A 13637-nucleotide genomic window follows, 5' to 3' on the forward strand; every position below is an offset into this window, starting at 1 on the left:
AACCAGTATACCATAGGAATATCAGCCACAGCCGAAATTTGGGTCAAATTCGTCTTGTACTCACTAATCAGTACTTTGTAACGAGACTATCTGAGCTGGAAAGCGTTGCTTGGGATAGTTTTGTGGCTCTTGCTGACAATTACCTTGGAAATTTTCGAGCACCAAATTATGAAGAGCTTGTGGACAAGATGTTGAAGAGTTACCAGGCGCCCGGTGTTCGAATGTCACTCAAGATACATTTATTCCATTCTCATCTGGACTTCTTTCCACAAAATCTTGGCGATGTCAGTGATGAACCTGGAGAAAGGTTTCACCAGGAAATCGCCATCATGGAGACTCAATATCAAGGCCGATTCAATCCAAACATGATGGGCGACTACTGTTGGACTTTACAGCGTGAAAGTGATTGCTCATACAAACGCAAAAGTAAAGTTCAGAAGCACTTTTAATGTGATGTAAATAAAAACTTAAAGTTCATATTATTTTTTGTGATTTTTATGAAAGTTCATATTATTTTTGGAGATTTACATTTTTTATGTGATGTAAATAAAAACTTAAAGTTCATATTATTTTTGTGATATTTTATAAAGTTCATATTATTTTTGGAGATTTACATTTTTTATGTGATGTAAATAAAAACTTAAAGTTCATATTATTTTTGTGATATTTTATAAAGTTCATATTATTTTTGGAGATTTACATTTTTTATGTGATGTAAATAAAAACTTAAAGTTCATATTATTTTTTATGATATTTTATAAAGTTCATATTATTTTTGGAGATTTACATTTTTTTATGTGATGTAAATAAAAACTTAAAGTTCATATTATTTTTGTGATATTTTATAAAGTTCATATTATTTTTGGAGATTTACATTTTTATGTGATGTAAATAAAAACTTAAAGTTCATATTATTTTTGTGATATTTTATAAAGTTCATATTATTTTTGGAGATTTACATTTTTTATGTGATGTAAATAAAAACTTAAAGTTCATATTATTTTTTATGATATTTTATAAAGTTCATATTATTTTTGGAGATTTACATTTTTTTATGTGATGTAAATAAAAACTTAAAGTTCATTTTATTTTTGTGATATTTTATAAAGTTCATATTATTTTTGGAGATTTACATTTTTTATGTGATGTAAATAAAAACTTAAAGTTCATATTATTTTTGTGATATTTTATAAAGTTCATATTATTTTTGGAGATTTACATTTTTTATGTGATGTAAATAAAAACTTAAAGTTCATATTATTTTTGTGATATTTTATAAAGTTCATATTATTTTTGGACATTTACATTTTTTATGTGATGTAAATAAAAACTTAAAGTTCATATTATTTTTTGTGATATTTTATAAAGTTCATATTATTTTTGGAGATTTACATTTTTTTATGTGATGTAAATAAAAACTTAAAGTTCATTTTATTTTTGTGATATTTTATAAAGTTCATATTATTTTTGGAGATTTACATTTTTTATGTGATGTAAATAAAAACTTAAAGTTCATATTATTTTTTGTGATATTTTATAAAGTTCATATTATTTTTGGAGATTTACATTTTTTTATGTGATGTAAATAAAAACTTAAAGTTCATATTATTTTTGTGATATTTTATAAAGTTCATATTATTTTTGGAGATTTACATTTTTTTATGTGATGTAAATAAAAACTTTAAGTTCATATTATTTTTTGTGACAATAAACAGACTTATTGAGACTTAATCAAGAAATTCGAATGCTCTAAAGATTTTTTCCACACTTATGATGTACTACGTCAAGGTTACGTGATAGCGAAATTTTAAGGTCAGATTCGGATTCGTGGGCACCAAATTAGAAACAGTTGAAAATAAGTCAGAACCAATTTGGCTGTTGACCAGCGTAATCTTTTATTACCTCCTCCACCGAAGGTAGATGAAAGTTGTTTTCACCTCTGTTGTTTGTTTGTCTGTGAACAGAATATCTCAAAAAGTTATGGATGGGTTCGCACAAAACATGGTGGGTAGGTGGGGTGTGCAACAAGGACGAATTGGTTCGATTTTGGTACATGGATCTGTGTACAAAATTTTTAAATAGATTCTTCACCATTGAGAGGTGTGGCCAAAAACGATGTTCTCCTTCCTTTGGTGGCGGAGGTACCGACACACCTCTATTACGCGAGAGACACGATATCTCAAAAAGTTATGGATGAATTGGGTCGGTGACGAGAACAAGCCAATTAGATTTTGGTTCAGATCCTGATGCAGATCCGGCCTATCAGTATCAGTGGCCTACAAAATGTCAACTGTTCAGCTTAGCGGAGGTTTTCGCTCTATTGAGTGTCCTAGTTCTCATGTGAACACAATGGCTTCTTAACCATGGCAACGAGGGGTCTAAAAGGTGTCTTGACCAGACTTGTTCTTCACGGGTCATTATTGACTGTACGAAGATAATTAAGTAACATGGTGATGCTCATGGTACCATATCCCGAAAAGATCTCTCGTATTTCACCAAAAGTCACAAATGATGGAGATGCTCATTCCAGCACGTCTGGAGCACGTACCCCGTTAATGCAGACTTGAGTACCACTCTTGCAGAGTGTCATATCAGACTTGGGGTTCGGTTTTGGGCATGACGTAGTGTCGCCACTGCAGTAACTGGACTCCGAACACTCGCTCTCCCGATGGCATTGCTCTTCCGCTGGTGCAAAGACGCACTCTGGAGTGCAGCACAGGCCCTGACTCGGACTGCAGAGAAAAATCAGGAATTGGCAAGTGATCGTTTTGTTGCTTTGAAGATTGACAAGTTGTCACGTTCTCATCTCGAATGAGCAGACTACGAATGTAACAAACTCGCGTACGTCCGGCTCAGTTTACGATCCTCTCGTGCATGCGCATACGTGTTCTGTACCTGCAAATGGCGTTTGGCTTGAGATGACAACGTTGACGTTCTGCCTGGTCTGCAGAGTAACAGCAAGTGTCATTACACTGTTTGGCGAAGCCACAATCACACTGCTCTCCTTCTTCCATAATTTGGTTCCCACAGATCTGCTGCGGCTCTGCAGAGGGGGGGAAAAGCTGGTCCAGAATATAGAACATTTTGGTCTCCAAAAAAGTTTCAATTTGCAATATATGAAACAAGAAAAAGAGCAATCACAGATTGCAACCCCTCGCCAGGATGTATTTTCAGTGGTTTTTAAGGCTTTTGTGTTGAAACAAATATAGCGGCCGAACCACGTGACCGATGACGTCATTATTCTTTTCTAAACTTATTTATTCCTAGATTATGCTCAAGAAATTTCATCTTGATCGGCTGAAGTTTTGTACTTGTCAAATTATGACGTCATAATGGAGGCATCTATAGCATCATCATTAACATATTTTATTGCCCATGGAGAGTTCTTTACAATGAGCCATGTCTCAATTTTTTCTATTCAGCACTTTTGGAGCTATAAAGGTGCAATTTTTTTGGTTTTTCCAAGATGGCGACCGAACCACGTGACCGATGATGTCATCATTGAGTTTTTTTCTCTACCAGTTTATGCCGACATGGCGCTCAAGAAATTTCATCTTGATCGGATGAAGTTTTGTACTTGTCGAATTATGACGTCATAATAGAGGCACATATGACATCATCAACAACATATTTTATTCCCCATGGAGAGCTCTTTACAAATAGCCATGTCTCAATTTTTTTCTATTCAGCACTTTCCGAGATATAGAAGTGCAAAGTTTTTCCTTTTTTCCAAGATGGCGGCCGAACCACGTGACATATGACGTCATAATTGTCATAAAAAAATTATACAGGTGGAGTTGCACCTATGGTGAAAACTTCCCGTCAATCGGTCCAACGGTTGCAGAGAAAATCATATTTATTCTGTGCGGACAAACAGACAAACAAACAAACAGACAAACAAACGGACTCAAATGCAATACCCTCTCCTCTGGCGAGAAGGTAGAGAAGACCACAAAAATGAATAACAGGACAATTATATTTTCTTGCTTGCATACCAGTCTCTGTTGTTCCATTTGCCACACTCACCAACAAAGCAAAACCTCTTCATGCCACGCAGAACCTTGCTGATGTTGTGGATGGAACATGGAGAGAATTTCTTGTTGTTCTCTTTGTCAACAATTGTTGCACGGGGATGCATTAAAAAGTTTCCCAATGGACTGTGCTGCGACTCCCCAGGCGTGCATCTGCTCGCCACATCATGCTGAAAAAGGCAGACGTTGAAAGGTCACGATGTTTCAAAATGATCGTGACTTTTCGAGGAGGAAAGGAAGAACGGGGAAAAGGAGAAGTTTAGTTAAACTTTTTCACGACCACTTGCTTAAAACATTCGGTCGACACCTGGACGAACACGTCTAACCTTGGAGCCAAAGTTGTGGCCAATCTCGTGTGCCAGGGTGACGTGTGTGATAGCCGTTGGCAGCACCGCACCGTAGTGTTGGACGGTCACGACCCCCGTGTTGAATGACCTCCAACGACCATCACCGGAACTACGGTGTGGTGCGCAGACGCCCACCAAATTTCCTGGCGAGTGCGAAGTGTCAGATCAATCATCACCATTTTAACCATCACCATCTCCATCACCATCTTCGATGCACTTGTCCTTCAACTTAGTGACGTCACAACAAATTGAAAACCATCGAAGACGTTCGCGACAACTCGATCGGCTTATTACCTGGCTCCCCAATCCAGGCCAAGCCGAGTGTACCGTCGGCAAAGGTACGGTTAGTGAAGATGTACGCCAGGCAGAACTCCTGGAAGTTGCTCTCCGAATGGAGGTCCAGCATCTTCTCGATGCCGACGGATGCGAATCGAAACGGATTGCTGGGATCCGTGTTGGTTGTGTTGATCTGCGACACAAAGGGAAAACACAATCCCATGTTGAGACTTGCAGCTTCACCTGCGGCACGTTTCACCGCCCAGTGCCTGGTTTTTTTTTTTTTTTTTTTTTTTTTTGTGTACTGAATCGAGGCTCGTGAAAGAGTTGGTCCAGTACATGATTGTCTACAACTAATTATTTCCTTCGATGATAAATTAATAAACGATTGCGGGTGCAACAGGATTTCACATTCTTAATTTAATTATATATATATATACACAATGGTCTAAGGCTCGTGGAGGAACTTGTACATGATGCCAGCCAAGGAAGGACATTAAGACACACCAGCGTACTTTAACATGAATTACAAGAACACTTGGAGATGGACAAATCAGCACAGAATGTGGGATTTGAACCTGGGATCCCCATCTCACAAGCCACTCGCCCAAAATGGGGGTAACCAAACAGGTATTCGACTATGCGTTTGTCTCCACTCCAGGGGAAAAAAATGAGCCGTCAATTTTTAAACATTTTTTGTCATAATTATTTACCATGCATTGAAAAAACACACCAAACACCAGAATACTCCACTCTCTGCCGCTCCATTCCTCTTCCCTCAGATCGGCAGTCTGCAGCCTCCTCACTCTCTGAAGACCTGGACAAAATCACAGACTGGTCAAACAAGTGGAACATGTCTTTCAATCCTGCCAAATCTCACTCTCTTACTATGTCTCTCCGAAAAGATCGACTGGACAACCCTCCCATCTACTTTCTCAACAATCCTCTCCAAGAAGTTCTGTCACTCAAGCTTTTGGGTCTCACTATCTGCCACGATCTTTCTTGGGAAAACCACATTTCCAAGCTGGCCTCCAAAGCCAGTCGCCGACTGGGCATCCTCCGTCGTGCGAAGTCCTTCCTCGGCACACCTGAGCTCCTCACCACTTACAAGGCTTTCATCCGCAGCTCAATGGAATACTGTTCTCCCCTATGGGCTGGTGCTCCTGCCTCACACCTGGCTCGGCTTCACGCTGTTGAATCCAAAGCTTTCAAAATCATTGGAATCTCCCGCGATGAAGCTATCTCTGAGGGCCTTTCACTCACTCACCGCAGGCAGGTAGGTGGTCTTTCTGTCTTCTACCGACTCCTCTCCGGCCTTGCTCCCCCTGCTCTCTCTGTGCTCTGTCCCCCAAATATTCCTACAGGTCGCACAAGATCTGCCAGCAACCCTCTGATGGTTAAACTGCCGAAATCTCGGCTCTCTGCTCACCTTCACTCTTTCATTCCTCTTTTCTCCCGCCTGTGGAACAAACTCCCACACTCCCTTCAATCCCTCTCCTCCCTCCAGGTCTTTAAAACAGCTGTTCACCACCATCTCTTATCTTCCCCCATCCATAACCTTGATCTTTTCTACCCCCACTAATTCACCCCAGATCCACCTTGTTTGAAATTCCAACTTATTTCCTGGAAATCCTGGCAGTGTCCATATGTTTATACCTCTCCCACCCCCCCCCCCCCTTCACATGCCTCCCCCCCTTCACATGCCTCCCCCCCTTCACATGCCTCCCCCCCAAAGCCCTCTCCCTCCCACAGATCTCTCGATGTCTCCATGTCTCTCGGTCCCTGCTCTCAAATGTTGTGTTGTGTCCTTCCCCCTCTCTCCCCATCTTGTCTACCGCTCCCGATGTTATTTGTTTTATGTGTCTGTTTGTCTTTCTGTGTGATTAATGTTCGCTCTCTCACGAGCCTCGATCTTGTATACAAAAAAAAAAAAAAAAAAAAAAAAATATGTGGAAATAACTGTACAAACTAGGACGGCATTCGGTAGAGAGCATACCTCCGCCTGGTTGTCCATATCAGTCAAAGGTGAAGAATCACTTTAAAAATTCTCCTAGCCGGATCCGGATCTTCACAAAAATTGAAGCGATTCTTACTTGTCACACACACAACCTGTCCAACAAGTTTCGTCCAAATCCATCCGTAACTTTTTGAAATATCCTGCTATGTATCGTTTTTGGCCCTATCTCCCAATGGTGAAGAATCACTTAATTAAATAATTATCATAATCCGAATCCATATTCACATGATCACCAAAATCGAATCGAATCGTCCTTGTCAGACACCCAACCGGTCCACCAGGTTTCGTCCAAATCCGTCCACAACTTTTTGAGATATCCTGCTATGTATCGTTTTTGGCCCGATCTCCCAATGGTGAAGAATCACTTACAAAAATTAAATAATTCTCATATCCGAATCCATATTCAGAACTTCACCAAAATCGAATCGAATCGTCCTTGTTAGACACCCAACCGGTCCACCAAGTTTCGTCCAAATCCGTCCACAACTTTTTGAGATATCCTGCTATATATCGTTTTTAGCCCGATCTCCCAATGGTGAAGAATCACTTACAAAAATTAAATAATTCTCATATCCGAATCCATATTCAGAACTTCACCAAAATCGAATCGAATCGTCCTTGTCAGACACCCAACCGGTCCACCAAGTTTCGTCCAAATCTGTCCATAACTTTTTGAGATATCCTGCTATGTATAGTTTTTGGCCTGATCTCCCAATGGTGAAGAATCACTTAAAATATTCTAGTAGCCGGATCCGAATCGGGATCTTCACCAAAATCTAATCATTTCGTTTTTGCCACATCTGCTACATCTCTGCCAAATTTTGTCCGAATCCGTCCACAAAGTTTTGAAATATTTTCTTCACAAACGGACAGACAGACAAACGGACAGACAGACAGGGGTGAAAACATAACCTCCGTCCACCTTTGGTGGCGGAGGTAATCAGCATGGAGTAGCTTGTCCCTTAGTTTTCTCTAAATAATCCAATCTTTTGGTCAAACTTTCACAAAGCTTCTTGCATCCAGAAATGTTCATATTGTCCCATTCATGTTTGACAGCTTCCCAAAGTTGGTAGGAATTTGCAAATTTCATTCCAATAAGTTTGTGATGAATATAGGCCCAAATATTCTCTACGGGGTTCAAATCGGGACTCTGACCAGACCAGAACATAAGTTTTAGGGACTTTTTCTCCAACCACATTTTGGTGGCTTTTGCAGTACTAGGGCGTGCCCGTACGTGGGTGCAAAAAAACATGCGTGCAAACAACAACAACAAAAAAAAACTTTGAAACCACGTGGCAGTAACGACCACAGAACCCCCCCCCCTCTATTTACATGAAATGGTTTGGTCCATTCGCAAAGCCAAAGCGAACGGCTTGCGAGTACGGTGACCATACCTTGGGAACCACTTGTCCGATTAATTTCAAACCTTGAAAAGGCACATCCTCGGGTCCCCAGCAATATACCTGGCAAGTTTCAATTAGATCGGACCCGTGGTTGTCGAGAAACAGCGGTCACAGACAAACACACACACACACACACAGAGACACACACACACACACACAGACACACACACATACACACAGAGATTACTGGAATTATAGATAGATGGGCCGGGACATTATCTTGTTGAAAAATGACATTTGTTTTTCTCTCAAGGAAATAAGTTTTGGAGGCTGGAAAGTAATCCTTTCTCTAATATTTTCTGGTATTCCTTGGTAGTAATTGACTGCCACACCTTATCAGCTCACTTACACCAGCAGACGAAAATGCACCCCAGACCATGATTCCATCTCCTCCATGCCTCACAGATGTTGAAATGCATTCGTGTTTGAATCTCTCACCAGATCTGCAAAGGCAACGTTCTGGGGGCATCACAGCAAAGCTGAAGTCTTGATTCATCAGTCCACAGAACTCTCTGAAACCCATCTGAATCACAGTTCCCATATTCGGCCCAAAAGTGCAATGTTTTTCTTCGATTAATAGAGGCTTCTTAGCACATCTTATTGGGGGAAAAGCAGCATCAGACAACCTTCTTGTGATGATCCTTCTGGAAACGGTCTTGTTTTCAGCAGTTCTGAACTCCTCTTGCAGTCTCCGCAAGCTTTTCTTTCTTTCCTGGAGAACTAAGAACTTCAGTCGCCTGTCATCTTTACTTGTAGCGAGTGGCTCTAGGCCTCCTAGATCCCATCCTCATTGCAGTAGAACCAATTTTCGGGATCTGTGGACCTCTTTATGGTAGTCAGACAAATAGAGATGTTCTCCTTCTTCAGGAACTTGTGGATTTCAGAATATGTCTTGCCCTCTTGACGAAGACGAGCAATTCCATTTTTTATATCCCCATCATCATGGAACTTCTCTTTCTTTGGAGGCATTTCTAAGTTGAAACACAAAAACATGACCTACACTAACTGTACAAGTCATAAATTGGAGCAATTTCGGCATACGCACTAAACAGTGAAAAACTAGGACAACACCCGAAAAATGCATTGTAGATCTTTAAATATATATATATTTCTGACAGTAAAATATTTTTTGAAATTTCTTGTGATACAGAACAACTCAAAACAGTCTTATCTTCCTTTTTTGTGTAAAATTTTGATCTATTTTGATATTTGCCTTTAAAGATGAAATTTCGTAATTTTCGTTTTTTTGAGAACAAAACAAAAAACGATTTTTTCCCCATAAAATTGCTGTAAACCACACGGAGGGCTTTTGGTTAATTTAAAAAGGAATTTGTACTGCGCCAAATTAGGTGTGGCTCCAGATTAAAAAAAAAAAAAAAGAAGAACCAGCTTGACTTGTTTTTTTGTCCCAGAGTGTATACGATCCGACAGAGCGTGCTGAGGCAGCTGAGTCCAAAACAGCTGCAAATCATCATGAAGGATATGTATCAGCCTTGGGAAAAGTACAGCGATTGAGGACAGCTCATTGTTACTCCAGCTCCACAGTGTTTCATGTTACTCTGAACATGGCGAGACTGCAGCGACCCACACAAGGGTAAATCAGGTGAGCTCATGCATGCCAGAAACTCACGTGCGGTCCAGACCTGAGTTCTGAAGGTGTGTTCAGCAATGAGCTGTGATTGTACAGGAAAGGGTTCTAATGTGTTCACAAATTGTCTATCTGGGAAGGGTTTTTGTCCATTCACAAATTGTCTCTCTGGAAAGGGTTTTTGTCCATTCACAAATTGTCTATCTGGGAAGGGTTTTAGTTTAACAAATTGTCTATCCAGGTGTTTTTTATCCATTCACAAATTGTCTATCTTGGAAGGGTTTTCGTTTAACAAATTGTCTATCCAGGAGTTGTTTTTTACCATTCACAAATTGTCTATCTGAGAAGGGTTTTAGTTTAACAAATTGTCTATCCAGGTGTTTTTTATCCATTCACAAATTGTCTATCTGGGAAGGGTTTTAGTTTAACAAATTGTCTATCCAGGAGATGTTTTTTATCCATTCACAAATTGTCTATCTGGGAAGGGTTTTAGTTTCACAACTTGTATATCCAGGAGGTGTTTTTTTATCCATTCACAAATTGTCTATCTGGGAAGGGTTTTAGTTTCACAAATTGTCTATCTTGGAAGGGTTTTAGTTTAACAAATTGTCTATCTGAGAAGGGTTTTCGTTTAACAAATTGTCTATCCAGGAGTTGTTTTTTACCATTCACAAATTGTCTATCTGGGAAGGGTTTTAGTTTAACAAATTGTCTATCTGAGAAGGGTTTTAGTTTAACAAATTGTCTATCCAGGAGTTGTTTTTTACCATTCACAATTTGTCTCTCTGAGAAGGGTTTTATTTTAACAAATTGTCTATCCAGTAGGTGTTTGTTATCCATTCACAAATTGTCTATCTGGGAAGTGTTTTTGTCCATTCACAAATTGTCTATATTTTGTGAAGCTATTCACTGCGCTTGCACTTACTTGCCCCTTTCCGTACCTCCAAAAGACATTAGAGACTTGTTACCCTCGCCTGAGGAGAGGGTATTGCATTTGAGTCCGTTTGTTTGTTTGTTTGTCTGTTTGTCTGTCTATTTGTTTGTCCGCACAGAATAAATATGATTTTCTCTGCAACCGTTGGACCCATTGACAGGAAATTTTCACCATAGGTGCAACTCCACCTGTATAATTTTCTTATGATAATTATGACGTCATAGGTCACGTGGTTCGGCCGCCATCTTGGAAAAAACGAAAAACTTTGCACCTCTATATCTCTGAAAGCGCTGAATAGAAAAAATTGAGACATGGCTCATTGTAAAGAACTCTCCATGGGGAATAAAATATGTTATTGATGATGTCATAGGTACCTCCATTATGACGTCATAATTCGACAAGTACAAAACTTCATCCAATCAAGATGAAATTTCTTGAGCGTCATGGAGGCATAAATTGGTGAAGAAAAAAAAAAATAATGATGACGTCATTGGTCACGTGGGTCGGCCGCTATCTTGGAAAAATGAAAAAACTTTGCACCTCTATATCTCTGAAAGCGCTGCATAGAAAAAATAGAGACATGGCTCATTGTAAAGAAATCTCCATGTGCAATAACATCGGTTGATGATGGAGTTGGCCATATGAGAGCACGAGGAATCCAAAAGTTAATGTTGGCATTTGTGTAGACACCTGCATGGCCGCCATTTGGGGTTTTCAAAATGGCCGCCATAAAATACATAATTTGCGCTATCTCGGCTTCTAGTCAACCTAGAATCTTATTTAAATAGTTGGCAGTTGTTTGTAAATGTGATATTTCAGTTTAAAAAAAAAAAAAATTTGCAAAACTTTCTAAAATCCTGTTTTCTCTTTGTCATTATGGGGTATTGAGTGTAGATTGATGAGGGAAAAAATGAATTTAAACGATTTCAGCATAAGGCTGCAACATGTGCAAAATTTTCACATGACAAAATGTGAAAAAAGTGAGGGGTCTGAATACTTTCTGAGTTATAGATTTGTAGTGTGGGTTGGTGGAATTGTGTATTTTGTTTGTTGGGGATTGAAACGGGAATTGTTAAAAGATGTTCTGATGGTGATTCGTAAGAGGATTGTGGTGTTGCATTGTGGGGATTCCTACCTTGTCATTCCTACCTTTTCTCAGTGGATGAACAATTCGGCGATTTTGCGATCTCTCGATCTGGTACTTTAGCGATGTATTCTGGCGTCTTTTTCATTCTTATTAGTCATGGAAATGTTCAAGAACAAAAGATATGGCTTTTAAAAGTTTATGACTTCACTCTATACTAGCTTTTCGGCATATCATTTTGTGCACATTTGATGGGCGGCCATTTCTTATACCCTCCCATCCCTACATATGGAGTACGACTGTACTCCATGAAATATATGCATATACATACATATATATATATATACATACACAGTCGATCAATCTCACAGGAAGGACCAAGAGATCCCCCACATCCAGAAATGTGTACTCCGCCTTCACAAAGTCAGGGTCACGACAGAGTTAGAGAGAAAGAACGACAGAGAGAAAGAGACAGAGGCAAGTGGGAAAGGGCCGTTTGGGGTACAACCACCATGAAGAGGCATCCCCAATAGTTGTTGTATGTATACGTTGTAAACTTTGCTGCAGTCACAAAGACACAAACTCACCTGTATGTGCTTGATGGCAAAATTGATGTTCTGATAGCCGTCAAAGTTGGTGTTGTAATATATTTGATTGACAGCAACAACGTGGTTGTTGAGCTGCAAAGGTGGAGCAACAAAAAGTTAGTCTGCCATGTGTGGTCAGCATGCCATGATCATTATCCCAAATGCATAGTGCAAAGCGGGGAAAAACAATTGGTTTATTCTGTTTGTCTATGACCGAGGAACTACTCAATTTCAAATGAATTATATATGCTGAACACTAGAACACCAATCGGCTTGTTGGCACTTCCAAAAACCTGCAGTTTCGCAGTAATTTGCCTCTAAAGTTGGCAAAATTGTTCACTGTTTCCACCAATCAAATTTGCCACTCGCATTCTCCCGGCGGAGGAACATCGATATCCAAACAAAATGGCGCCGCCAAGAGATGCAATGCCTGAGCATCTCAGCGGAGCATTGTCAGCTCTGCCAAACAAGCTGCCAGAAGCTGCAGGTCTTCCTTACAAGGGAGGGTAAGCATTCCCATATCCTTTTTCCCCAGAGTGCACTGTGTAAAGTGTTCTACGGACTCTCTAGTTTTTGTCTGTCAAAAATGAAGAAGAAAGGTTAATTCTAAAGGGTTCTAAAGGGTAATTCTAAAGGGTTCTAAAGGGTAATTCTAATGGGTTTCGTTCGTTTCTAAGCTTTGCCTATTTCATATTAAAAACAAGCGTTACGCCTCTGTCCCCCATCGGTGAAGTGATGTGAGTTGACAAAGTGGAAGACGCAAGGTGGCCATCTTGGATTTTGACGTAGCGACCCAATTTTCAATAGCGTTCTTCCTTATGCGTAGATACACCCACACACCAGATTAGAAGTTAGTAGTTCGTTTATTGGCGCTGAGGAAGCGCCTTTAACGATTGACTTCCAGCCAGTGTAACGCTAATTCCTGTCACAGGAATTCGGAGATCATATAAGTGGGCGTGGCAGTTCCTGATTGGTTCGTGTTGGGGAACGCCTTCTCGCTGCCGACGTGACGTAAATTCGCGCACGCGCACTGGTGAAGCTTACTCGATCTTACTCGATCCCATATTACATGTACTTTCATTGCATACAAATTATACTTCCTCCTAGAAATTCCAAGCCCGAACCTCAGCGCAATCCAAGAGGATTCACTTGTTTTGCAAGATATTCCGCTCACAATGTTCAGACATACATGGCGGTGGCCATCTTGGATTTTGAAGTGGGTTGCACCCACACACCAAATTAGAATTCGGTCCTTCGCTTACGCACGCACGCACGCACGTATGCACGCCCGCACGCACGCACGGACGGACACATGCACGCACACACGGACGGAGGGGAAAACCATAGTCCCCCGTCGCACCAAACTCAAC

General features: G+C 40.1%; 1 protein-coding gene across 5 annotated transcripts in view; it reads right to left on the minus strand.

Moving 5' to 3' along the window:
* The window catches only part of LOC137431130 (disintegrin and metalloproteinase domain-containing protein 10-like), a 45887-nt gene that overhangs the window by 12789 nt on the left and 19461 nt on the right, over nt 1-13637 (minus strand). For 4 of the 5 annotated variants that reach the window (XM_068122103.2, XM_068122105.2, XM_068122104.2 and 1 more), the window contains 6 exons: nt 12268-12360; nt 4673-4847; nt 4358-4521; nt 4027-4201; nt 2896-3043; nt 2549-2732 (listed from right to left, as the gene is read on the minus strand). In XM_068122103.2, coding sequence (XP_067978204.2) covers nt 2549-2732; nt 2896-3043; nt 4027-4201; nt 4358-4521; nt 4673-4847; nt 12268-12360 — 939 coding nt within the window. Of the gene's footprint in view, nt 1-149; nt 298-2548; nt 2733-2895; nt 3044-4026; nt 4202-4357; nt 4522-4672; nt 4848-12267; nt 12361-13637 lie in introns of those variants that run through there. The other variant, XM_068122107.2, reaches the window with a different exon arrangement.

This window comes from Myxine glutinosa, chromosome 7 (genome assembly GCF_964187855.1).
Source record: "Myxine glutinosa chromosome 7, kmMyxGlut1.1, whole genome shotgun sequence".
NCBI lineage: Eukaryota > Metazoa > Chordata > Myxini > Myxiniformes > Myxinidae > Myxine > Myxine glutinosa.